The sequence below is a fragment of the Labrus mixtus genome, chromosome 13, assembly GCF_963584025.1.
Source record: "Labrus mixtus chromosome 13, fLabMix1.1, whole genome shotgun sequence".
Classification (NCBI taxonomy): Eukaryota; Metazoa; Chordata; class Actinopteri; order Labriformes; family Labridae; genus Labrus; species Labrus mixtus.
The window spans coordinates 24,199,257-24,225,652 of NC_083624.1; the positions used below are offsets into that span (position 1 = coordinate 24,199,257).

General features: G+C 40.4%; 2 protein-coding genes across 2 annotated transcripts; both read right to left on the reverse strand.

Annotated features, from left to right (window-relative positions):
* Window positions 1-1,631: 1,631 nt before the first annotated feature.
* Window positions 1,632-16,826, reverse strand: zgc:162707 (UPF0524 protein C3orf70 homolog B). Its single transcript, XM_061054296.1, has 2 exons — window positions 16,036-16,826; window positions 1,632-4,295 (listed from the first exon to the last, which is right to left on the reverse strand). The coding sequence occupies exons 1-2, from the start codon at window positions 16,217-16,219 to the stop codon at window positions 3,604-3,606; spliced, it is 876 nt and encodes a 291-aa protein (XP_060910279.1). The 5' UTR covers window positions 16,220-16,826; the 3' UTR covers window positions 1,632-3,603.
* Window positions 16,827-17,257: 431 nt separating this feature from the next.
* ehhadh (enoyl-CoA, hydratase/3-hydroxyacyl CoA dehydrogenase) lies at window positions 17,258-25,868 on the reverse strand. Its single transcript, XM_061054295.1, has 7 exons — window positions 25,690-25,868; window positions 24,593-24,696; window positions 23,950-24,125; window positions 23,550-23,661; window positions 22,874-22,978; window positions 19,476-19,817; window positions 17,258-19,108 (listed from the first exon to the last, which is right to left on the reverse strand). Exons 1-7 carry the CDS (start codon window positions 25,761-25,763, stop codon window positions 17,856-17,858), a joined length of 2,166 nt encoding a protein of 721 aa, XP_060910278.1. The 5' UTR covers window positions 25,764-25,868; the 3' UTR covers window positions 17,258-17,855.
* Window positions 25,869-26,396: the final 528 nt, after the last annotated feature.

Below are 26,396 nucleotides of genomic sequence, written 5' to 3' on the forward strand. Positions count from 1 at the left end.
GAAAGCATGGAATGTTTTAAAATAAGTTTGAGGAGTAGAACAAAACCCAGGCCTAATTCAATCTAATAAACAGATAATTACATTATGGTCTCTATAGAAATGAGTTTGCAGGTATAAAACATGTACTGAGAGTGACTCAACCCCATCCTGCAGACATGCAAACCAACAGTAACAGTTAGAATTTGTTAGGAGCTTTTTTGTGAGTACTACGCTCTCTGCATGTATTTCACCTATCTACATTTTGACCAATTAAATAACAACTCTCCATCAAAGAAAATTAGTTTGTGAATTTTCCATTCTTCCCGAGCTCAGATGAGGCACTGATGGTGCTCCATGTTTTCATTTTGCCACACAGAAAGTATTTTGTACTCTTTTAATAAGTAGACCTTTAAGCGTATAAGCAAATGTAGGGAATGAAAAGGAGACCTACCTTAGGTAGGTGATGTTTACGCTCACGTCTAAAGGAAAAAAGTACCGCTGACAACATCTCCCTTCAGCCTGTGTGACTCGTACTGTGCCAACCCAGCTTGTGAAGCAGTCCTTGAACAAGGACATTTTTTGATTTGGTGTGCACCTTCCTGTGTGTGTGTGTGTGTGTGTGTGTGTGTGTGTGTGTGTGTGTGTGTGTGTGCGTGTGTGTGTGTGTGTGTGTGTGTGTGTGTGTGTGTGTGTGTGTGTGTGTAGAAGCTCTGGACTGCTCAAGGTGCCTGCCAATTGAATGACTTTGCTCCAAGGGATTAACAGTTACAGCAATCTATCTCTTCATCAGATCTGTCTGAAAAAAAAAAAAAAAGGAAATAATTTCAAATGTTGAACTGCACGCACACAGGCAGTCCTTCCAAAGACTTTGCATGTGCTTGCATCATCATCATCATCATCATCATCCTTTTAATTACACTTCCTTTGCTCTGCTTGCGCTTCACTCCCTCCATGCACTCACACTTTTTTTTTTCTCTTCGCCTTTATTCTCTTCTCTTGTCTTCTCCAGTTTTCTCTCTCTGTTGTCTCCCACTCTGCGTTGTCATGCAGGCTCTCCAGCAGCAGTCGGGCTGCACACTCCTCCTCGTCATGACCAAGCAGAACAATGAATGTCCATTTATATAAACCGATTAGCATTTCATCGTGGCCTTGGTTTTTCCTTTCCGCACTAGCAGAGTACAGATGATCAATAAACTCTATGCAGGAGAAACAGGGAAATCAATCTGGGTGGGGCAGAAGGGGGAAAGAGACTCTTGCATATCCCTCATTAAATCAGATACAAACTCTAGAAAAAGAAGCAAGTCTGAGCTCCTTCACCTGTTTGGTATGTCTTCCTGCAATACTACAATAAGGTCAGAGGTCTTTTATCCTAAATCTTCAATTTGCTTCGTTTGATTTTTCTCCGTAGTGGCATCGCAAGAAGGCAAAGGTTACAACAAAGGAGGGAATTTGAGAATCAACAAAGAACAATCCTTGAGACATTTCAGAGACAAACATCCAGACAAACTGTGAAAAGTAACGACTTCAATCTGAGCTCATCTCTCACTCTACTTTGCTATTCCACCCAATCTCTGGAGAGCATTAGTCATCTGTGTGTGAGGTGGAGGAAGTTGAAGTGTTTTTTAAAAGAAAATTTCTCTTTGCAAAAAAAAAAAAGCATGCCCACACATTTCAAAGGGACAAAATGAGGATGGAAAAAAATGTTTCATTGAGATTTATTCATATGAAAATAATATAACAATAATGAGAACATAAGACATTTTTTTAAGCTGCATTAGGAGGGACTGTGTTCAATGTAATGTCGAGGGCAGTCCCTGAATAAAAGTTATTCCATCTGATGAACTGATGCACAATTTGTCCACTCTTTGAGCAGCCAATTACGTTAAATCGGTCTTTGACATAAGGGACTTCTGCAAATAAATGCAGTCATGCAAAATTCCTTTTTTTATTTTAACATTTAGTGTAGCTTGGGTAGCGATAATAATTGTGAATATTTCTGTGATTTTGGCAGATAACTCCCCTGGAAAACAACTCTTTCAACATAAAAAGCAAAAAACAAATATAACCCTATATAGCCCATCTTCATTTTACTAACTGACTATAAAGGGGCTGTCCCACATATATCATAATTGAGTGCATTTCTTCTAACATCATGTCCATCACAACATCACAACACCTATTCAGCATCCTATTCCATACTGTAATCTCATTTTAAAAGTGCATTAAGTGACATTTTTCTGCCCCAAAGCACAAAAAACTGTGACGTACTAATCTATCCTAACCTGCTCACCTTTCCCAGACTCCCTCCCCATCCAGCTGGAAACACAACATTTCACTGTCAAACCCCAAATGCCAATAACAATGCAGTTTCTTTTATTGTTAAAGTTTATAATTATATATATATATACATATATATATATATATATAAATATATATATATATGTATATATATATATATATATATATATATATATATATATATATATATATATATATATATATATATATATATATATATATATATATATATATATATATATACATATATATATATATATATATATATACATATATATGTATATATATATATATATATATATATATATATATATATATATATATATATATATATATATAAGGAATATCCCCTCTTCCCTAGGTGTCCTACAAGTTTCTGCTGTGACTACTTTTGTCACTGTAGCTCTGCCAGAGACGTGTCCATGCTATTTAATTTCTGCTAATAGAGGTCATAAGGAGGCATGTTTTGTTTAACGCCTCATTTAACCTCGAACAGCACTGCAGTTCAGTGCAGTGAGACCTGAAAGGTTTGTCAGAACAATGTGTTAAAGTCTGATGAATGGTTTAAGAACATCCTTGGTCCTCACTGGCAGGTACAGCATGGGAATGTGCTTTTTGTGTAATCCTTGATTGTCAAACACTGACCTACCTACCTACTGCTTGTGTTAGTGTCAGTAAAGTGCAGACTAACTGTGGGCCTGGAATCTTTTATAATAACGTGATAAAAAGCAACTGTTTTTCCTGCCGCTCTGAGCTGAGTAATTAACGGGTAAAACGGCTGATGTGTGCTTTAGGCCCCCGTGAAGGGTAGCTGGCCTTGTAGTTATTACACTGAAGTGTCAGAAATACTAATAGGTGTGGGCGGAGCCACCAGCCAGAGAGAGAGTGAAAATGGTAAGCTTTCTCTGCCGCTTAAAGGTTGAATTAGAATAAAGTCTGAATGCCAGATTGATGACTGGAAAACACAAGGAACCCCTCATTATCATCACCAAACGTACTTTTAGCTCCTGTAATGTATGCCTGGAGAGAAGTCTCAGAATGTGATGTTAGTGTGCCTATGATAGATTCCTTTTGTATTTTAGGTTATATACTGTGTAATTACCATGTACAAGAGGTCTATTTGGTCCACTGTGCATGTGCTTTTTAATCCTGTGCTTCCTTGTTTTAAGAAATTAACTCCTTGCGGGGTTGGTTGAGAAGAGGAGAGGCCATGTTTGAGTGCAGGCAGTACAGTCCTTGGCCATCCGCAGGAATCATCCTCAATAAAATCATTCTGAGTTACGTCGTGCTGCTTCCCAGCTGGTGTCCATGTCGATGTTGCATCTGTTACACAGTTGTTTCGATCTTTTCGATGATCTCTATCATAGACTTGGAGGGGGAGAGCAGAGAGCACTCGTCCTGGTCCCAAAGGCTTCCAGGGCTGGAGTTCCCGTCCGTGCTCAGCTCCTCGTCCTCCTCCTCGTCGCTCTCCTCCTCGCAGGACTCCAGGTAGTGCAGACCCAACGCGTTGATGCCAGAGTCCTCGGAGCTGGACGGAGAGGAGCAGTGGTCCATTTTGGGGCCTTTGATCTTATCCACAGGAGACCGGTGTTTGTGTTCACTGTACACCTGCTGGACCGGCTGCAGGGGTGTAGGTGTGTGAGGGGTAGGCGGTGCATTCTTCACTGCTTGTCGAGGCTGAGAAGATGGATTTTTGGGCCTCTGAGGTGTAGCAGGAGCAGGTGGGGGAGGGGTAGGAGCATGAGGTGGCTCTGGTAAGGGAGGAGGTGGGCGCTGAACGTAGCACATCTTTCCGTTAATGCGTTTAACGATGTAGTCGTCCACAAAGAGATCGGCGATGACGCAGTACTTGGGCGACTCCAGGTAAGGGGGCGACTGGAAGCAGGGGGCGAGCTTCAGGAAGCGCTCGGCCAGAGAGACGGACAGGTCCATGGTGTTACTGTACTCTGTTTCAACAGGAGGCACGGCTGTGCTGGGCAGCTTGCACACATTGGTCATGGGCTGGTACACGTATTTGCCTGAATTCAAAAATAAGAGAAGAGAAAAAAAGACAGAAAATAAGCCGGGAGGAAACTGCTGCAGGAGTTAATAATGTGAGGACTTTCTGAAGAACATAGTGGAGCGTTTAGCTGCCAAGGATACAGATATTTCTGGAGTTGTTACTGACCAAAATAGCGCTACAAGGAGTATGCATATTGGGCTATGTATGCATCTGTTAGCCAGAGACATGCGCTTCATAAAACACTATATGAGTGTTTCAGCCAGATATTTTAATAAGCAACTATTTTCAGATACGTTCATCACATCGAGGGAAAACGTTATATATCACAGTGTTCACAGCTTTCTTCTGCCAACGCAGCCCAAAAGAAGAAGAAAATGCAGAATGGAATAAATAAAAGTGTATAAATTCAAACTATGCAACCATGTGGAAACATTTTGGCAGAGATCCCAACAGAAGCATGCATGTGCACTCTAAAAGCTATGTCGTATAAAGAATTGCTTTAAACACTGTTAAAATAAACAGATATCACTTGCTTTAGTGTAAATTAGTTTATATATATTCATATTTAATCGATTTAACAATGCAGAGTATTCCTCATATTTATTTAAAGATGCAGAGATTGTGAAAATCCAGGCTATTACCAATGTTAAAACAAAGTATTGAGCCGATTGCTGTTTTCAGTGTTTCAATGTTTTTCTCAGTACTTTTTAATTTTTAATTTTTCAAATGTGATTTGATGTATTCAAATTCTTGCTAGTAGCCCCTTCTCTAGAAATGTCACTGAAACATGTCTTACAAACTGCATTTCCCTGATGTGTTAGACTCCCACACTGCTGACATTCTCTCACGTTTCACCATGAAAACAAAATAAGTTTGACAAACAGGTGACTTCTTCTGCCCAATAAACAACCTCTTCTCTGAGTCAGTTAAAGATATGATATCATGAGAGCATTTCATTGATGAAGATTCACATCAGCTACAGACGTCGGTGCATATCACAATATTTGCCGATGGACCGATGCATTCCTGCATTTACTTGACGACTCTTGAAGTTGAACACATACATCTATCAGTCCAAGCAAAAACATTTGAACATGTTCCCAACTCAAGGGTACAAGCCCCCCAAAGGGATTGGCACATATTAACTAAAACCATGATAAAACACTTACTGAACGTTTATACAAAAGTCTTTTGGTGAGAGAAAGTGTGAGGAGAATTCTGTCAGATTTTATCAATGAAAACATTCAAATTGATGTTAATTTTTGACAGCAATCATCACCTTCTTTCATGTGGGTTATAAGGAGGTCTCAGTTTTTCTCAGATATAAGTAGGGGGGGCTCCAAGGAAAAAAGGTTGGGAGCCACTGCCTTAGCTCACAGGTTCTTATAGCTAGCAGAGGAATAAATGAGTGATATTAATAACGTGTTTCAGTGATTGTTAACCACAAACATTTTTACGAAGGTGCCAGTGAGTGTAGATTAGAGTGCATGTAAGAAGTGTGTCTGTGATAACCTATCATCGCTCCTATTTTGGAGGCTGCTGCAATTTTCACACTACAAAGCATTTGTGCTGCCAGAGGCAAAAAAAAAATACCTGCCCTTCTACCATCATCTCAAGAGGAGCTGCAGCCAGAGTGTAACATGGTTTATATTTCAGACCACGCAGAGCAGTGAAGAAACTGATGCAAGACTTAATTCAAAAATGATGAAAAACGTAAAGGATTAAGGCCATAAAAGACGATTTCTCAGATCATGCTGTTGTGTTGATTTAAATCTGCCACACATTTTGTATTATTAGACCAATGAAATATACAGTGCTTCTTAATCCTCTATGAGATAAAAGCCATACATTTTCTGATAAGTGGCCTTATTCATACACAAATATTCTACGCCCTCAAAGTAAGTTATGCCTCCCATCTTGGCATCTCATGGACTGGTTTGTGGTTGTGCAAAATGACTGCTCGCAAATGTTACTCATTGTTTGCAGCCCACTGCCTCCCAACACCGAGCCGTGCTGCCTGTGTAGTGTTGCTCGGCTGTGTTTAACTGGCTCCCTGGAGAGAGAGAAACTACAGAAAATGACAGGCCTACGCATCACTTCCTCTCGCTCTGTGTCCTTATCTTTTGTTTCACTGGTTGGTGGAGCCATTCAATCAAAAATCCTTCCCCAGGTTACATTGACAACATCAAACCACCTCAGAGGGGGCTTTGTTTTTTATTGCTGAATGGACGAGGAGAGGAGCTTGTTATGCTGATGAGACGTTTCTTGCACCACACAAAAGATATTAAATGATATTTAATTGAACTAAACCAGCCCAATAGTGCTGCTGGAGTATTCACGTGGCCACCTCTTTATTAAAGGACACAACACAGCATCATTCACCCACATAGAGCCATGAAAATTTGCTGTGACTGAAGCTGGATGCTTTACTAAAACAGAAACACAAAACCCAGCACCGACACAGACAAAGAGGAGTAATAGAAGCCATCCTCTGTTTAATGAGGGGAACTCAATGGTCCATGTTCACACTGAGGCGAGCCCATCCAGGCAGACAAGATAGTGGCAACAAATGAAAGCTAAAGCTGCAGCAGGCGATGTGTTGACATTTGGTATGTAGCATATTACATCTAATTGCATGCATCCATCTGGAGTTTGAAATACCAAGCGCAATACTGTGGGACGGGCAGATGCATATGCAGACAACAAAAACCGACAGACATATGGAGCTAACACTCCACCAACACTGAGATTCCTGAACAGACTCACACACTGAACACAGCCTGAATGTAGATTCACAAGGTGTCTACAGAATGCAGAGTGGGTTTGTACTAACTTAAAAATATCACTGTGTCCATCTTCCCCAGTATGTTGTGTGTGTGAGATTAATCTCACTAAGTAAATACAAAAGGAGGAAGAGGATCATCTTCACATAATAAGAAAAACAACTGTGTTTCTAAACAGTATATGCTCTGAGATTCTTCAAATATGATTATTATTATTACAAATAAGATCGGTCTTGTTAATTACTTCAGCCTGCATCAATGATGTTTAGAGTTGTACATGTTACATTGAATATTCAAGTATGTAGAGAGATTTTTTTTTTAAACAAAATGATAAATATTAGCTCAAATATGGGGATTTGATGATCTTTGGTACATAAGTACACTGATTTTTAAGTGTGTAAAAAAAACTTGCTCCAGTTACAATAAATAAAACAGTGAAATCAAAATGAGGGTCACATCAGGTGGAAACTTTAGACCACAAAAACTCAGAACTTTATTTGGTCTAACGCCCTTCTCCATGAGACAAACACAACTGTGGATTGCTTTGTTGCATTGCACAGAAATTAATAACTTTTAAGGTTTTTGAGACACAAGTAAAACAGTGTCTGAAACATAAGAAAGTCTGTGAGCACTGAATGTTGCTTCCTCTTTTAATTCTTATTTCACTGTTTGTCATTATCGAAGTCACTTACTTGTATTGTATTATAATTTCTGCATTTATATAGTATCACTGTTTCTCTGCCTTTGAAGTCTAATGCTTCTGTTTTAATCCTGATAACTTTGCCGGGGACAGAGGATACAAGTCAACCACGGCTAGAGACCTGTACTCTATACTCTGTATTTATTTTACATTATGAAGCAATGCTCATTGCATGTGTCAGCATTAAATAAAGATATCTTTAGAAGTTGGACTGTTGATAGGACAAAAAAAACCTTGGGAGGGAAATAACATGAGACATGTTTTTACGAGAAATGATTAGTGGCTTTACAGAGAAAATAATGGGCAGATTTATCAAAAGTAATAACAATTCCTTGATTTAATCCTAATGAAATCATTTAAAAGTCCCTTTCAGAGTTTTTTTACCACCATTTTTTGAAAGTTGAGCTTGTATCTAACATTTAGAAGCAGGCTAACATGTGGTTTTAAATCTAAAATGTCTTTGCATGCATTCAGCATGTTGTCAGGTCATAAGAAAGAAGACAACATACACACTCACATCAATCGTTCAGGTGCTGAGTCATAAAAAATATCCTTGGCATGAAGCAAAAAGACTCACAACACTGTGGCTCCCAAAACACTTAATGCATTAAAAACGCAATGTTTCACTCCTCACCGGTCACTTCATCAGGTGCTGTCTACTAAGCAGACTAGTGGGACTCTTGAGCTCACAGGAGACCCACTTGTGGGTGTGGACTTCAGAGACAAGCAAATGTGACTTAAAGCATAGAAGAAGCCCTGCTTCACCCCAGGAATCTGAGAACACTCAGACCATAAATAATACACAACTCTATAGGTTGACATGTATGTATAAAACATAAATAAAACACATGAAAATGATTTGTTCAAACAGGTTAGTAAGAACACACACATACAAATAGTTTGGAAAAACCTCAAAAGGTGCATTCAGTTTCAATCTTCTTACTAAATATCAGCCGCTACAAACTTCTACTCCTGGATGTGTTCAGCAACAACCTTCAACATAAATTAACTCAACAATTGATGTTAAAGCACAAACAAAGCTGAGCAGACACGCTGATGTAGAGCTGAGATTTCTGTGTGCCTTTACTGTTCAGACTGTTCTCTGAGACAAATACAAACACTAGCTGACAGCCAGTGAACACAGTCTATGCAGCTTTATTGATATTCAGCTGTACTCCAGTGTTCCCCAGTGCTCAGCCCTTGCATGACAATGTCAGTTGTTAAGCTGCCTTTGCACCCTCTCACTCTGCCGTGTTTGTGTTTTTTATAGTTTCATTTTTCAAAAGACCAGAAATCCTCAAAAAGGAATGAAATAAATTGTAAATACTGAGAACAATTTGCCGTTCCTGACTTTTGAGTGTAGGGGTCAGGGCATGAGTTATCTGTTTAAAGGATGAGGCAGGAACTAAACAATATGAACAGACAACAAAATGATTTGCCAACCACTGCTGTATAGTCAAGATCTAGATCAAAATAGTGTAAAAAATAAGTATTTTTCATTTGCCAAAAAAAATGTCCTTAAACAACAAGACACTGTGCATTAAAGTAAATGTTGATTCAAAAGAGGAAATGGTGGATTTGTGCATATTCACTGTGCATGAATTCACTTTTAAATGGTTGATTATTTATGCATATGGGACTAAATTATTATGAACTACTATGCAGTACAGTAATAACAAACCTGTCACCTTTTAATGTGTAAAGGGGGAAGCTGTATCATGCTCTGACTGTTGCAAAAAAAAGCTATTTGCTGAATTCTGTCATCTAACAGGAGAAGAAAATGAAGAACAATCCAAAAGTTTTATTTTATTGGAGAGGGTTAAAGAGCAAAAGCAACCCAAAATAGCACAAAACAGCTACTGGCGATGTCGCTGACATTCTGGAGCTTCTTGTTGTTTTGCAGCTGATTTTTTTTTTTCTTCCTTAAGATAGCCGGCTAAACAAAGACAACATAATGTCATGAGACTCTCCCAGCTGGGCATTAATGAAGATTGACAGCAGAGAGGGGAAAAAAAGCTCCAGCAGTAGATGTAACGGGTTTGAGTCAGTGCTTCAGAATAAAAAAAAAAATAGGAGCTTCTCTGCAGACCCACCACTTTACACCTCCAACCACAGGGATAAAAATGAACTGTAGACGAAACAGAGGCACAAAGTTTCCACTGACAGCGGCTCCAATAGAGCAGAAAGATATGCAGCCACAGGGCATGTTGAACTTTGAGAAAATGTGAATAACTCCTGACTTTATTTTTCTAACAGGAACGCCTTTCATCAAGTTATTATTAAATACCGTTGAAAGTTCTCTGGAGACTGATGACATGGATTCTGGGGGATGTAGGACTTAACAAAAGGGGATGTGTATGAGGCTGTTGGGTACATCAACAGAGGATATAACAGCGCGTCATTAGGAAAGAGGCGGTATTGTATTAACTTTTTCAGTCAAAATACAAAAAAGTGGTTCCAAAATAGGCCTGCACGATATATTTAAAACATAAAATGTGTGATTGCATTGTTCCATTTTGCAATAATATGAAGTGCAATAAATAAACGCAAAACTAAAGAATGCATATAAGCTTTTACTCACAGTTCTATATTCACAGTTCTTACACAATACCTGTGTTTACAACATATCCCTCATAAATCTACATTTAAAAAAACACCCTCTGTCCACCACTAAATTGGCACCAATTAATCTGAGGGTAGCTGATGGTTAGCTTCATTTGACTGCATCAAAATAATGTGAAGGCATGGTCATCATACTCAAGCCTCATTACTATGGTGAAAACGTGTACATGCTGAGTGAGAAAGCATTGACTGTTCACATCAAATATTAGTTCTTATTAATTGCAATAAATGCAGACCTTTGTTTGTTGTTTAATGTGAATGCTCATGTTGCATTAAAGATAACATTGTGATTTACTGTGCAGCAACTAGTCCTAAAGCAAATTGACTAAATATCCATCATCCATCAACCTTTAGTTAAGTTCTAGGAGAGATAGCTGTATATGGGGGATTTTTCTGTCAAAATTAAATATCAATAAGCTTAATTTAAGGATTAGAACAGAGAGTCTGAGACTGTAAGTACAACAGAAAGATGTTTTTAAATCACATGTAAAAAAAAATCAAGAGTTCAAAGGTGAGACTGGAGGAGACAGACACCTCATGTCTGAGGAAGTCACAGATTTCTGTCAGGAGGACGGAGGTGGTATGAGGAGCTTTAACTCCTCTGCTCCCGTCTGACTCCATCTTGCATGTCTTCCCTGCTCTCTCTCTCTCTCTCTCTCTCTCTCTCTCTCTCTCTCTCTCTCTCTGGGGCCTGTGGCTTGCTGACGGCTGCACACTCTGATTTAGTACAGGAGATAGTCTCGCTGAATAATGCAGCATGTAGACCCTCAGTCCTTCACTGGCTCTCACACAGATTCGACACCACTCCTTCAAATTCCAGCTCTTCTGTCGCTCTACTCTCTGCAGCTCAAAGGGAAACACTAAAAGACTGAGGTGTAATGAAGACAAACTCCACATGTAGATGAATGAGAATGGGTGTCTGGCTCAGATTGTGTCATTTTAATATCTGCTTATATCAAAGTCTGAGTAGAGACTGAGTCATTAACAACCCCCTCAGCTTGTTTGTTTTTTTGTTTTTTTTACATGTTTGAGCCAAAGCCAGCAGCCTTTTGAGTACAGACTGGGCAGATCTTCCTTTTCAAATTCTACACAAAAAGTTCAAAGCAGCATTTAGGCCAAACTCTGTGAGCAGAAAACAGTTTATTTGGCTGCACCCATTTGGCTGGTAGATTTGGTCTGCGTTCACATCCGCCGCTCTTTGTGTTAAAATCCGTCCAACAATGGGGCCATGGGTCAGGGTGACAACACAAGTTTCAGGTTTCAGCGGAGGGGACGTTCTGACTAAGCGTCATGTGAAAGCCCTTTCCTGTTTCCTGTTTCATGACTCCAGAGGGAGAAAGAGAGGCTGTTTTTCAGCTAGAGCCAGAGAGGAAATCCACTGTTTAGTCTGTCGCCATGAAGAAAAAATGAAAACCCTCTGGACTGTTTATGTTGTGAAACATGAACAGCAGGCTTAAGACTCATGTAAAGGCCTTAAAGGAAAGGTTCAGATGAAGAAGTAGAATTTGGATTGGACACCATACTTTGAAAGATTAAAGATACATTCATGCTACAAAAACAAAATTCAAGTCACCTTTTTGGCCTGATTTGTACTTCCTGAATCTAAATATAAGCGTAAACAATAGCCTTATGTACTCCTGTAGGGGCAATGCAAGCCTTAAAATCTGTGCAATGCTATTTTTTTAGCAACCTGCTACAGCCTCTTGGCTCTGAAACTTGAATGGTAATTGCCAGTTTCAATGTTTTACACACAGTGACAAAGCATATTCGATGAGTTGCAGTAACGTTATTAAAACTGAATGTTCACATTGGTGTAACGTTTAGAAAGAAGCCAGAAAAAGCTCCCCTGAGTGGCAACATAAATTGCATCGTCCACTAGTGTTTTGGTGAGGTTATTGTTGAGAAACTGAGACTAACCTGCACATCAATAAAAAACTCTTTACATTGTGGGACACATATGTAAGCTACAGCGGTTCTCTAGATTGTAAGTACATAAAGAAAGCACTAGAAATGAACAGAACAACTATCAGGCTTCTTGGATTTAAGAAAAAATAGGAACTCTGTCAAATGTGTTGTGATTTTCAGTTTGGCTTATATGAGACTGCAGCAGCCATGTCAAGAAGTTTTCATACAAAGTTGCAGTCTTTTAATACATCATTTCCTCTTTCTTCCCCTGACAGTGTCTCCTGCTGAGCGGCACTTAAGAGTGGATCGTAACAGGAACAGTGAAAGTGGTAGAATATTAAAACAGACTTGAAAATCTTTGCAACAATCCTTTAAAATATTACAAACTTTTTTTTTAAACTATTGCTGTTGCCACTTTTCCATTATCCAGTCCTGCAGTTAAAGTGATCGACACTGTCACTCCCGAACACAAGATCAATCAAAAAAAAAGAACATCCCCTCCGGCCTGTGCTCACACTGTATTGATCTTTTAATAAGAGGTGAAACTTTTCATGATGCAGCACTGCAGTCAATTTTGAAGTGGTCCCCAAACTAATCAATATAGTACAGAGCTTTATCAAATAAGCCTCCATATTTCCCTTTAGAGATTGTTGCATGCTACAGCTGGGTGGCGGTACAGATGAGATGAAATCTGACAAAAATCCCACTTTCTTCTATTAAGAAGTGAAGTACAAGTTGTGAGTACGAGTGACTGACAAGACTGTTTAGAACTCATTAGACTTAGTTAGACTCTATAAATGAGTGAATCATTGCTCTGCCTGGTAATTGTAATCAGTACGTTGAGGAGAAAAAAGGGAGAGAAAATGTTCCGACCAGGTGGTTCTAGTGGTGCTGTGAGCTCTCATCAGACATGACATATTGGCGGTGACACTAAATACAGCTAATTACCACTAATGAGAGGCTTGGACTGATGTTGTCACCAGCTGGGGACATTGCTTCCACCCACGTACAATTCCAGTTTCCACTGTTTCCTCATCCAAACGCTTCAATTCAGCTACATCTTAATGTAAACTATTGTTTGGGATTTGAAGAAACTACATTATTTTCTGTCTGCAAAAGAAGAAAACCTGAGGATGTTTCGGTTTACAAAGGCACGTACAGAGAAGTCAGGAATTAAAGACACGGGTAATCACTCAATGCTGCTCAACAGGTGAGATAATGGAAATAATTTGTGTTCGGGAAATTTAAATGCTGAGCAAGTATCACGACACATTGACCTTTTTCTGTTTGTTTGCCTGGAAAGCGATTAAAGATGTAATTAAAAAGGCAGTCTAGCGGGGCTCCCTGTGGTGAATGCACAATTATCAGCTTCAGAACAAGTTTATACTCCAGGCGACAGTGGTAGGCATGTTCATAAAAATGAAAACGTGAAGCGATAAGGGCGTAACAACATTTTTTTCTATCCGGTGTTTTTCATGTGCCGCTGGAAAGAAGGGTGCGAGCCAAGCAGAGCAGCCGGGGGTTTCATGCAAGAAGCAAGCTGCAATACTTTTCTCACTGGGTGCCCTGGTTCTGCCTGATTCAGCAGTCTAAGTGGGTTTATTCTCACTATGGTGCCCGGCTGTCCTGTGAGGGGAACCCGTGAATTACACCGGAAAGAGAGGTGAAGGTGAGAAGCCTCATTATGATGGTTTTTCTCTCTAGCACAGCGACTGTATTAAATATAGAGGAAAGGGTCCCTGAGTCCATTTTGCAGCCCTTTTTTTTTTAGCTACAGAGATGAATATTTCAGAACTAAAAGTGGTCTGAATGTTTACAAATGATGCAACACTGAGCAGGCTTTTCTGAGAAACATAATTCCCACATGTGGCTCCCAATAAACACTGGAAAGAATTCATGGTTTTTCTGCCACATCAGATATTTCAAATCGCTTGGCTCACTCTGGACCGAGGCAGGAATCTAAATCCAATGATTACATGGCAAAGATTACAATGTGACTTCTCCAGTTGCACACTATAAGCTCTGGGTGAATGGTGCAGAGGAGATGGTTGATTGTGTTTTACACTGATCTGAGGATTTTCGGGATAAATTAGGCCAGCACAAAGAGCCTGACATGCTGTCAGGTTCAGACGCAGCTATTGTGATTCAGCGCTGGGTGGTGTCAAAGTGTCGGGTCGAGGAGGTTTAAATGGAGGGGAAACGTCTAAGGTACACTGTTGATGGAAATGTCTGTGACTGTTGTCAAAGGGACAAGAAAATGGTTTGTAATTGAGTGGAAGTGCTGCTTCATGCATTCAATATAGATGATATTGATCATTTTGGGGTAGTACCATTTGGCCTAAACTGCTTCACTTTGTTTGAAAATATGAGGATTTGTGTCCATATGTCCTAGAGTACTTTTTTTGTGTGTGAAAATGTTTAATGTCAGCAAATCCCAATGATCAACACCAGCAATGTGTTAGTTAATATCTCCCTTAGAAGTTAATACTTTCTATATCCTTATACAGTCTGTAGCAACACATCACTTCCTCTAGATGAAGTAAATCTTCACATTTTAGTAAAGGTTCATTAAAAAAAAGTTGATCATTACATAAAACACTGCGGCACTATTTTTATTTTATTTTTTAACCAATGTTGAACAGGAATAAAATGTACATATTTAGGGAGTATTGTAGGTGTGGATTAATACACATGTGTTTAATCTGAGTTGTTACTTCACTAAGATTGTCTCAAAATAAATGTTATAATGAAGAAAATATCTGGTTTAAAACAGCTACGGGCACAGAGGTTATATATATCCTGATTTGTCTACACAGAGTACTTATTGGTAAAATGAATTCCTTCTTCATTGTTTTTTTTTCTTTTCATGGATTTATTTTCCACATGACTGTTGAGAGATGACTCAAGTGTGTGATGTCACAGAGTCGTGTTGTAAGTATCTTCACAATCAGTGTTATAAAGCCATCACCCTCCCTTTAGACTAAATATATTATTATTTATTTGACTTTTACTTGAACGCAGATGCAGTCATAACCCCAGGCATATGATATGAAAATATCATTTCAGCTATTCTATTTTTACCAATTTAATTAAATGTTTATTTTAAACGTGTACACATTAATAATTGAACTTCATTGTGTTTGTAATGACCTATGTTTTCAAACCTAAACATAACATTACAGCAGACGGCTAAAGATTTAAGCATAACGGTTTTAAAGGACTGTAAACAGCTTCTTTTAGCTGCTACATTTTAATGAACTTCACTACTGCTTCTGTTTACTGTCAGTTTGGGCTGCATATGAAAACAGCAGCAGTGACACCATGGCCCTGAAACATCACATCCTGCTTGTGAATTTTGCAGCCTCCATTGTTTAGACTTGCCTACATTAACTAGTCATACAGGGGCGTCTATTTACTCTGATCGAGGATGTGACTCTGAGTTTGACCTCAGAATTATTTCAATGAATATAAACAAGACTCTTGAATCTGTTTGGAAGTTTTATCAGAAAATAAAACAGCACTAATGGAGCAGAAAATGTTCCCTCTGAGCGCATCTGAAAAGTCACTGGGCTAAATAAAAGCCACCTTTTTGAGCCGTTTATGAACACTGAGTTAACTCTGCCACATTTATCCATTTTAAGTCGATTCCTCTAAATTCACATGAGCACCAGTATAGTATATTTTGACAGCAGGGGCTAAACCTTTGGCTATAAGAAGTGCTTTGAAACCATGTAAAATAAACTTACAGTGACACCAGCCCAAGTGGCAGCACCAGTGCAGCTTGAAGCACTTCCCGTGGCTGTGCGTCGCGCAGATGGAGAGTCCATCACAAGGCAGGAAGTCTGGTCTCCCCGCGCAGCTCTTGGCCAAAGCCTGCGCCTCGTCCAACTTCTCACTCTTCGGACACTTCTGTGCTCCTGAGGCGGCCATGCCAACATTTCCTGGATAGTACAAAAAAAAAAAAGAATACCCCCCACACACAGCTCCACCCGAGTATACTAAAGCATAACCGTGAGGGACCGAGTCGAGGTTTTACGGTCCACGAAGCCCAAGAAGCTTTTCAACTGAGGATGAGTCGCGAAACGCCGTACTGGATGTCTGAATCCGGAGCAACCAGGTTCCTGCTCATACAAAAGGTGGAAACATATCCTGCAAAAGTAGAAAACCGTCAATTATCGAGGTCTAGTGGTAGATTTAAAGCCTCCCATGGTCGTGATCCACACAACTCTCCATCCTCCCCTCGCGTCGGGAAGCTCCTCTGGTGACGCGCGTACGGAACAACGGCGCGCATCTGAACTTCATCACACAACGGGAGGAGTCCACTCCACACACACACAAAGCCAGCTGTTCTGCGCACTTCAAAAATACAGCCAGGCTCCCATCGATGCATCTAAAGAATCTTACAACGCGGAGTCTGGATTTCAGAAATACTCCTAAATTCAACCGCAATATGTCAAAAAAAATGTGCAACATTTTCTGAATATCTCTGAAGATTGAATCCCTCTATTTGTAGGGCTATTGATTTTGATCATAGAGTTGTTTTTAGTAATACATTACCCTGCCTTTTATTAAAAATAACACGTTTAAAAATAGTGTATTTGTGTCTAAATGGAGCATCATACTGTATAATCCAGCTGCGCAGTCTGGAGCCTTCCGCCGTTAGGGGGCGTCCCCAACATCTGCTCCTCCTTGGTGTGAGGTTTCTTTGTGAGTGAGCCATTGATTTATATAAAAGCAGTTGAGTGCAGTGTGTCTCCCTCACTTCTCCTCTGTCATCACAGCAGCTGGCTCAGCAGAAATACACACATGAGCACGGGAAATAATCCTGACAAGAAATTCTGCTTGATGAAACAATTAGAATAAAATGCCACCAACCGACACCCGAGTAAAGGTCAAAGAAACAAACAAATGTGATTCTGCACATATTGTTCTTTCTTCACAGAGAGAATCAATCAAAATAACCAATGCTTGAGTCTATAAATGTGTTTATTGAGACTTTGGATGATAAATGTAGGTAATGTACAGATCTTTATATAGCAGACCAATACAATCAAACAATCCTAATATAGGAAAATCAATGACATCATTTGCATCCAAATGTAACTATGTTGGTGCTGATTTTTTTTAATTAAAAAACAAAAGATTCAACTTGAGATTTCCTTTGAAATCTGTTATCACAAAGTAAGACAAAATATTCTTGTCCATGTATTTCTGTATATTGTTAAATTTGAATTCTGACGTACACTATTACACACTATTATTTAATCTATACATTGCAAGTTTCATTAGCCTCTTGCAGCAGAGTATACTAGACCCTAAACTTCATTAGAAAAACATTTTTTATCAGAGGTATCTATTGAATCCCAATGAATTTTATGGGTTTAGATAATAAACTGTAGAGTCAGCTCACAGTCAGAGCTGGTATGATAAGTATCAGAAAAATGATCATTGTTATTTATCCAAAAGTGCAATTTGAGTGCAGTTCATTTAGCATTCATCACAGTTAAAGATCATCATTGTAAAGGAATCGAGTGATTAAAGCTGAGATTGTTAGATGTTGGGAGATTTAAAGCTGGCTTCGGACGTTCTTGATGACTTCCCTCCACTTGTTGACAGGTGGGCTCCCGCTGGCCACCAGCCTCCTGAGCAGGCTGCACGGCTGCAGGGTGGGCACGTCAGGGTTAGCCTGGGCGTAGTGCTTCAGCCTCTCCAGGACAATCTCCAGCCCCACCATGTTGGCATAGAACATGGGACCTCCACGGTGCCTGGGCCAGCCGTAACCAAAGACATAGATGATGTCGATGTCTTCTGGTCCTGCGGCTATCCCGTCTTCCAGGATGCGGAAGCCCTCGTTGATCATGGCGTAAAGGCAGCGCTCCAGCACTTCCTGGTTGCTGATGCGGCGTGCCACTAGGCCGTGGCGGGCTCGGTACTCCTCCAGGAAGCTGTGCACCCAGGGATCAGGCCTTGCATCACGACTCCCGGGTTTGTCGTACTGGTACCACCCCCTGCCCGTCTTCTGGCCAAACCTTCCTTGCTCACACATGAGATCTCCTAGAGGACTATACCTGACACCATTTCGGATTCTGGCTGATTTCCCTGATCCCCCACCAGGCTGCACCAGCCCTTCTTCCTTCCTCACCTTCCATCCCACATCAAGCCCAGAGAGGTCGGACACTTTGAACGCGCCCATTGCGAAACCAAACTCCTCCAGCGCTTGATCGATCAACTGAGGTGTAGCTCCCTCCTCTAGCAGGAAGTACGCCTGGTCACGGTACGGCTTAAGCATGCGGTTCCCCACGAAGCCCCTGCAGTTGCCAACAGCCACACTGACTTTGCCCATTTTCTTCCCCAGCTCCATGGCAACAGCTACAGCTTCAGGAGAAGAGCGCGGCCCATACACCACCTCCAGGAGCTTCATGACATGGGCAGGAGCAAAGAAGTGCATCCCCACCACCAGCTCAGGTTGGTGGGTCTGGGAGGCCAGCTCATCCACATCGAGAGTGGAGGTGTTGGAGCACAGGAAGGTGCCTGGTTTACAAACAGCAGACAGCTGCTGGAAGACTTTCTTCTTCAGGCCCATGTCCTCGAACACAGCCTCGATGACCAGGTCCACGTCTGCTACAGCCTGCAGGCTCTGGCTGTATGTGATCTTATCATGTGCGAGAGGTTTCCCACTTCTTTTAGCCCCTCGCTCCAACATGCCGGATACCGCCTTCTTTGCCTCCATGAACTGTTTCTCCTGGGTCTCCACCGCCACCACAGACAACCCAGTCTGAGCCAGCGCCACTGCTATGCCTCTCCCCATGGTGCCCAGACCTTAGATACAGAAAAATCACAATCAGAATCTGGTTAAAAATAGAGAAATACTGACCAAGTAAAAATACAGTACAGGCTAGTTTAAATCAAAGAAAATGTTGTTTTGTGTACTAATTTATAGCCAGGCAGCACAAAGTCTTTTTAAAGCTTGAAATTTTAATGGCCAAGCTGCTAAGCTTCACATATCCAGATTGTCATACATCCAATCCTCCCTGCAGGAGAGAGCGAGTTCATGCGTTTACACCCAGCTGAACTGTAAATGAGGGCACAGTTTCCACTGTGTATTTGGAGATGCCACACGGAGCCAACTTCCTTTTTTTTTAATTGAAAATGTAGAAAAATAAAATGAAAAGTCCAAAGCTCTTACCAATGACAGCAGCTTTATGAATAGGCCTGCCCTTGCTCGTGTCCCAGCGGGCTCCACTGGGCATGCTCCACCTCCCGACCACTCTCTGAGCAAAGAAGCAGTATTGCAGGGCGCGGGCCTGGCCGGATGTGAAGAGAGTGGCCATCAGCTCTTTCTCCCGCTGCATGCCCTGAGTGTACGGCAGCGTTGCGGCTGCTCGAACCGCCTGCACACATGCAATGGGTGCTATAGCCCCGCGGGCAGTCGTCCGCACTTTCTGCATCACATCCTCGAACAGAGCATCCATATTCGGCACAGGTGGACACTGAAAATTTCTTATACGACGAGCATCCAAAGACTGACCTTAAAGGAAAACATGGAAGAAAATCACTCAGGGGGATAACTCTCTTTAATGCAGCTCTCTGACTTTTGCTGCCAGTTAAAAGTTTATGTTAAATCAAACATTTGCTCTGGAATGACATTTCTGCACATTTACTCCTGCATTATTTTATTTTCTGAACTATAAGTGCCTCCTAGTTGCCATTAGTGCCGCTTTTTTTTCTCCACGTTCTCTGATTTGTCAGCCGGCACTCAGTCTGTGTATAATTGGCGACTCGATCACTAGATATTTTAGCAGCTCCTAAAAGCAGAGTGATTTGACAGACCATTTCCAAGATAATTGGTAGGGACTCTGCCACCACACTGTTACAGTTCACCTTGAATAACACTGATCTGAAGCAGAATGAAAAGTTACAATTTGGTTCAGGGCAGAATAGTTGGTACATTTCCAACTCAAATGGAGCAAATGGAATTGAATTTTTATGACTCCTAGGCCTCGGAGCGATGGTACAATAGCAAAGCAGTTTTTTCCAGGTGGAACTGCTTGAGAAGATTTCATATTGGAGGTAACAACATCGAACTTTCTGTGTTCTGCGATTTAATCCCGGAAACAGTGGAGTGAGGAAGGAGGCCACTTTGCTAAAACCTTGTTAGCAGCGTTGTTAAAAGCATCTTAATTCCCATTCCTGTCTCATCTGACATGATTACATGAAAGAGTAGTCAGAATCCTTCACAGCTCTACTGAATTACACTCAGCCGTGGGTTTGGGCCAGAAACTGGGTCACCATGGCAAAGCTTAAAGAGACAGCAGCCACATCTGATCCGTGATCTCCACTTAGTCCAGTAACTAAACAATGTTGTCCAATACAGTTAATTAAGCATGTATCAAAATATATTCCAAAAGAAGAATCGAAGGAGAAGTTCATTTCATGTCACTGAAATGTACGTTCTGTCCCCACTGAAATGTTAATGAGATGCTGCGTGGCTCTGCAATGTGATTTCAATGTACTTTAGCCGAGCATTATTGCAGCAGTTAATCTGTAAATGGTTGAGCTGTGTAGATGGATTTGTTGTGCAGCGAGTGGAAAGCCTGGTTGTCCTCTGACAGATGTAGTGGGCAGATGTTGCAACTACTGGGGTAAAAAAGTTAATCTCGTCACCAGCAGAGACTTCAATCCGTACATGTGTGCAGTGTGTGTTACTGCATGAGCACAGACACTGAATCCTCAATCTTGAACATGTGCAGCAGTTTGTTTAAAAAAAATGCATTTTGCAAAATTATATCCCCTTAAAACCAGCTTTACAAAGGTGTAAAGCTGGTTCAAGGGGATGTAATTTTGCAACATGCATCAGTAGTGCTGATATTTTTGCATATTCTGACCTGTCACATGTTAACTACTCTGCACTGTCTGACTTGCCAACAAGGCATCCCAGTGTGGCAAACATTCACACTTGGTTTTTTAAGTTAGACGCATGTTCTCCATCTCCTGCTAATCAGCTTTTAGTCTCGAGTACTCGTCAAAAACCTCCACAGATTTCACTCCTATCTCCTCCAATATCCCATCTTCTATGCTGTCGACTTCTCTGTCTGACTCACACTAAGACTCAGCTTTACTAACAACACTCACTTTCTCACCCACTCAAAGTCATCTTGGCAGAGATGTGTGGAGAAAAAAAAAAAAAACATTTGTAAAAAGCCAAAGACAGCAATCATTTTTAGACAGCAAAATGTAGTTCTCCATGCAGTTCAGGAAACTGACTGTTTTGAATTTTGTACAGATTTAGTTTGACTGTTTGCCAAAGGCGCAATATCAGGTACAAACTGGCAGGTTTCACACAATATCTACCTTGATTTAGTAGAAATGAGTTGTCAATGTCGAGTAAGCTACAAGTTGGCATCCCTGAAGCACGTAACACGCTACCTACATTAAAGTCAACCTGTCATATTCATTTCATGCACAGACATCAAAGGTGCTTGTATATAAAGCGCTTCGCTAAAACAAGGCTGAACAAAATACATCTTCTCCCCATGTTCTCCCTATAAATATTCAAAGAATAAGAAAAGTGGTTTCAGTAGTCTTATAGCCAAAAGCAAGAAGCTAAAGCCACGACTAAAGCTAAAGGACAGTTAGCTTAGCACTGAATAAAGAGCATTAGCAGGGGGATACAGCTAGCTTAGCTAGAAATAGAAAGTAGCCTACAAGAACTCACAGCACACCACAACTTGTTAATTTCACATTTTTTTTTACTTAACAAAAGATAAATATCATATAAAGCGCTTAACAGGTGGTAAGTAGGTGTTGAAAGAGCCAGGTCAGCTGTTTCCCCGCTGCTTTCAATCTTTATTCAAAGCAAGCTAAGGTCATTATATCAACAGTGGTGCTGGTGACATTTTGAGCATTAGTTTCATCTCTCCACAAGAAAGCAAGTCCGTTTCGCCTCCACTAAAATAAGTACATTAACAAACAGTATACAGGCAGTTTTCAACTGTTTGTGATTGATTAAATTATCCCCTGTACAAGATTGTGCATTGTTTTGATCTGTGTTAGATCTGCTGGAAAAATGTGATTTTAGCATACTTGTGATGTCTGTCAGCATTTACAATGAAGCATATCTGAATGGATTACTCTTCACACAGACTGAGAACCCTGCCTCTGCAGGGACATGGCACACTTTGGCTTTTCATTCAGTGAGTAAATGAGTTTGATTCACGTGCATGGGGAAATCCTCATTTTTGCAAATGACTGGCGAGGGCCAAATATTAATATTCTAGGAAAGTTTGTCCCCTTTCTCCCTCCTGAATAATACAGCAAAAGCAGTGAAGACATCAGAGCACATCTGACAGAGCCATGAAACATTCATGACATCGGTGCTGGAGGATCTGCCTGCCGTGTTCTCTGCTTCCTTTTGACTTCCACAACCTACATGTTGGCACTTCTTCATGTCCAACTTGCCCAAAATAACTGCACTGCGTGGACTTTCTCTTCATTTCATGGAGCTAATTTAAGCTGGTGAAGTGTGAGTGATATCATACACCAGTACCTTGTGTCATCAGTTTTTTGTTTTTTTTGGCGTCTCACCTGCAACACTCAGGGCAAACTTCACAGCTGTGTCCACAGTATTGTGATCAGCAACCTGATCCACTAATCCAAGTTGCAGGGCCTCAGCAGCAGTAATATGGCGGCCTGTGAAAGACATAAAGGGCACCAGGGGTCTACATGGGCGACATGTGACATTTCAAATTGTTAAATGAGGAATGACAAGCTGTCAAGCGGCCTGCTGTGGTGAGAACACATTCAATACAAACGTCAAACTGTATCGAATAATCCAAAAATTTAAAATAATAAAGTTTGCCTTTATTAATATAAGAACATTTCAGATCGAGCATGAATTTAAAAAAAAGGATATTCTAGCATTGAGACAGATTTAACTAACACATGCTGACCTCTGCTGGTCATCAGAGGAAACTACAGCTCTCTGTGTAACAGAAGCTAGGGCCAGAGTTTACATACAATCAACAGCTCTTCCAAGGCACTCTGAATAATTGATTTTCATCACTATAATATGCAAGTAGCATTCACTTTAAACAAGAGCTAAAACACCACAAAATGCAGATATGGACAACCTGCAACACTGTGACGGATAGTGATCTCTTCATATGTTATTGAGACTTTCCTCCTGCATGTTGTTTGGTACTTAAAAGACTTACATTGTCAACTCTGTTTTGACCAGGCAAGGTTAAAGTGTCTTTGCTACCTGTGGTGATGAGGTTTAGGGCAGCTGGGACACCGATGAGCCTTGGCAGACGTTGGCTTCCTCCCGCAGCTGGCAGCAAACCCAGAGTCACCTCTGGAAGCCCAACTTTGGCCTGAAAGGACACAGAGGCACAAGGTTAGATGAATGGGAGGTGCTGAGCAGTGATGGGATGTATGACATCAACACGTGAAGCGCTCTCTGGCCGGTGAACACAATAAAGTTCTTATTTCATTGCTTAGCAGGCTGAAAAACCTTCACATATCCCATTTCTTTGGACTGTGTAAGTAATTTAGTGACAGTTGAATGAACAGCCCCGTGTATGCAAACACTGTCAGTTAGACACTGATGCAGCTCGACAGTGACACGGGGAGGCGAGGAGAGATCAGAAGCATGAACTGACTTTAGAGTGTGCAATTCGATAATGACAGGCAAGTGCCAGCTCCAGGCCTCCGCCGAAAGCGCCTCCCTCTATGGCAGCCACCACTGGCTTGTTTGCAGCCTCGATGCTGTGGATCATCTGTATCAGTGGAGGCCCTCTGATGTTTTCCAATGTCTGAAACTCTTTGATGTCCGCCCCTATAATAAAAATAAAAAAATGCTGATGTTATCAAAGTGTTCAGTCAGGAAGACAGGAACAGCATTTTACAGTGTGACATGCATCTGGTACCACAAAATGTTTGCTTATACTGATACACAAGTTCGATCCAATTCAAGATTTATAATGTAAGCAGCGATAAAGTGTTGAATTACTTTAGAAGTCAACTGCCATGCTCTCTTGCTGAGGAGCAGAGAGACACTAGTTGTAAATGTTGGAGAAGACCTAAAGGGAAACATTTAACTGTGTCTGATGTACGTGCAGCCATTGTTTGAATTTAAACATTATCACAGACCTTTGCCTTTGGAAAATAGCTAATCTTTGAAATCTCTAAAGGCTCACTGGGGACAGTTTACATCTGAAACTATCAATACAAATGTTGTGTTAGAGGTTTAGTGCCCGTTGTAAAGGTAAAGGAAATAAAAAGAAAAGACAAACACATCCTCACCTCCACAGAACATCCCATTATGGCCACAGATGACCACAGACTTCACCTTTGGGTCACTGAGCACTTTCTGGACTGTGTCAACAATGCCATGCCTCACTACTGCACTGTGGTAAAAAAAAAAAGTAAAAGACATTTTTACATGATACTGGATTTATAATATACCCTTTTTTTTTTTTACTCTTCATATTTCTACGAGCTTTACTATAGTGGAAACCTTTCTGCAACAATATTCCTTCTCCTGCAAATTTAAATTCATTTTCATGTAATCTTTAAAACAGAATTGTTTCATGGTATAATTTCATTGTGACTTTTGGGACAGGGTGAACTCAAGATTAATTATTACCCAATTATTTTTTCTTTTTCTTTTTTAAATCTCAGCGAGGCTGAAGGTTTGCTGTCTTTTAATCACTAACTTCTTCTGTACAGTTTTTTTAAACCAGTGGTTAGGACTTGGTTTGTTGTTGCAATGCTACAGGACTTATTGTTACAAAGTACTGCAATAAAAATGAACTATTAGAAAATGTGCAGAAAGTATCAAAAGCAAATAACTTTTTTTGCAGCATGATTTTCAGTGTATTGTAATTATGGCACTTTTCTCATGACACGTTTGTTCTTTGTTTCTTCTGTATTCCTGTGGCGTGTAAGCTGCAACATGACATAGTTACAGGTCAAAGGAAAAACAATTTCGACCAACTACATATAATGTGATGCATCATATTCTATGAATCTATTCACTGTTTTTTTAATCGTACAATCTCAAAGGTACTTATGCTGGGGGTCGAAGTGCATCATACATATCAAGACCTTTGTTTCCAAGGAAACGGAGCCATGCCCAGCGTTATCAGTAGAAATCATAAAGAAAGTTTTATATCTGTATGAATATGTTACTTAAGGTGCACGGCTTGCAACTGACCTTAAAGTGACCTGTGGATCCCTAAGTTATTTAACTACTAGGCTCTAAATAAATATCATAACATGCATAACAACACTAACACATGAGTTTGCACTTTAACCTACTTGTCATTATAAAAAAATAGAAAAAACTTGTGTAAACTTGTTGTGTATGAGAAGTTGTGCATTGTTTTTGTTTATCTCACCTGAGCTGGTTGACAGGCGGATTCTTGAGCGTGATCAAGCCTACAGAGCCGGAAACACGAGCATATTGAGTCATTGTTAAGACAAAGTACTTCAGACTGTCACACTTCTATTTGGTGCTCAGTGCAGCAAACTGAACTTTGTATCTTCAGTCTGGTAAGACAACGCAGTTTTACAGCACAGGTTTAGTTGGTTGCTGTTTTCCGCTGGTGGTTGATGGTGACCACTCGAAGTATTACCGCCCCCCTTTGGACCGGAGTTTAAAACAACACTAAATGATGTTTTATACTTGCAATAGGCAAGTCCAGTCTAGTTAAGTGTTTGATATGGTCATCGACCAATTATGTACAATCTTTGAATTCAAATAGGACAGTGACCTAAAGATATTATTAACCTGAATTCGGCGTTGATGTGGCTTATTTTAGGTCTTTGGTGGCGACAACAAACTGGAGTCTAATTTCTTAGCTTCAAATCTGCCAGAAAATCTTTAAAGTCACTGTCAAGTGAAGGACAGCTGTTCCTAAACTACTCGAACCACCACCGGATTAACAGTCAAGGGTAATATATTGTTTTTATTTTACTTTTTGGGACTTCAGTGGCTCTGTAATATACATTAATGCATGACATAAATTCACAAACATCACCTAACATTGACAGTAAGATAAGATAAGATAAGATAATCCTTTATCCCACAACGGGGAAATTTACA

Coding starts and splice junctions, on each gene's coding strand:
- zgc:162707 (XM_061054296.1), bottom strand. CDS start 16,219: ATGGCCGCCTCAGGAGCACAGAAGTGTCCGAAGAGTGAGAAGTTGGAC. Junction 4,296..16,035: donor CCACTTGGGCTGGTGTCACT/GTAAGTTTATTT, acceptor TTTTGAATTCAG/GCAAATACGTGTACCAGCCC.
- ehhadh (XM_061054295.1), bottom strand. CDS start 25,763: ATGACTCAATATGCTCGTGTTTCCGGCTCTGTAGGCTTGATCACGCTC. Junction 24,126..24,592: donor TAATGGGATGTTCTGTGGAG/GTGAGGATGTGT, acceptor TTTTTATTATAG/GGGCGGACATCAAAGAGTTT. Junction 19,109..19,475: donor TCATAAAGCTGCTGTCATTG/GTAAGAGCTTTG, acceptor TCTGTATCTAAG/GTCTGGGCACCATGGGGAGA.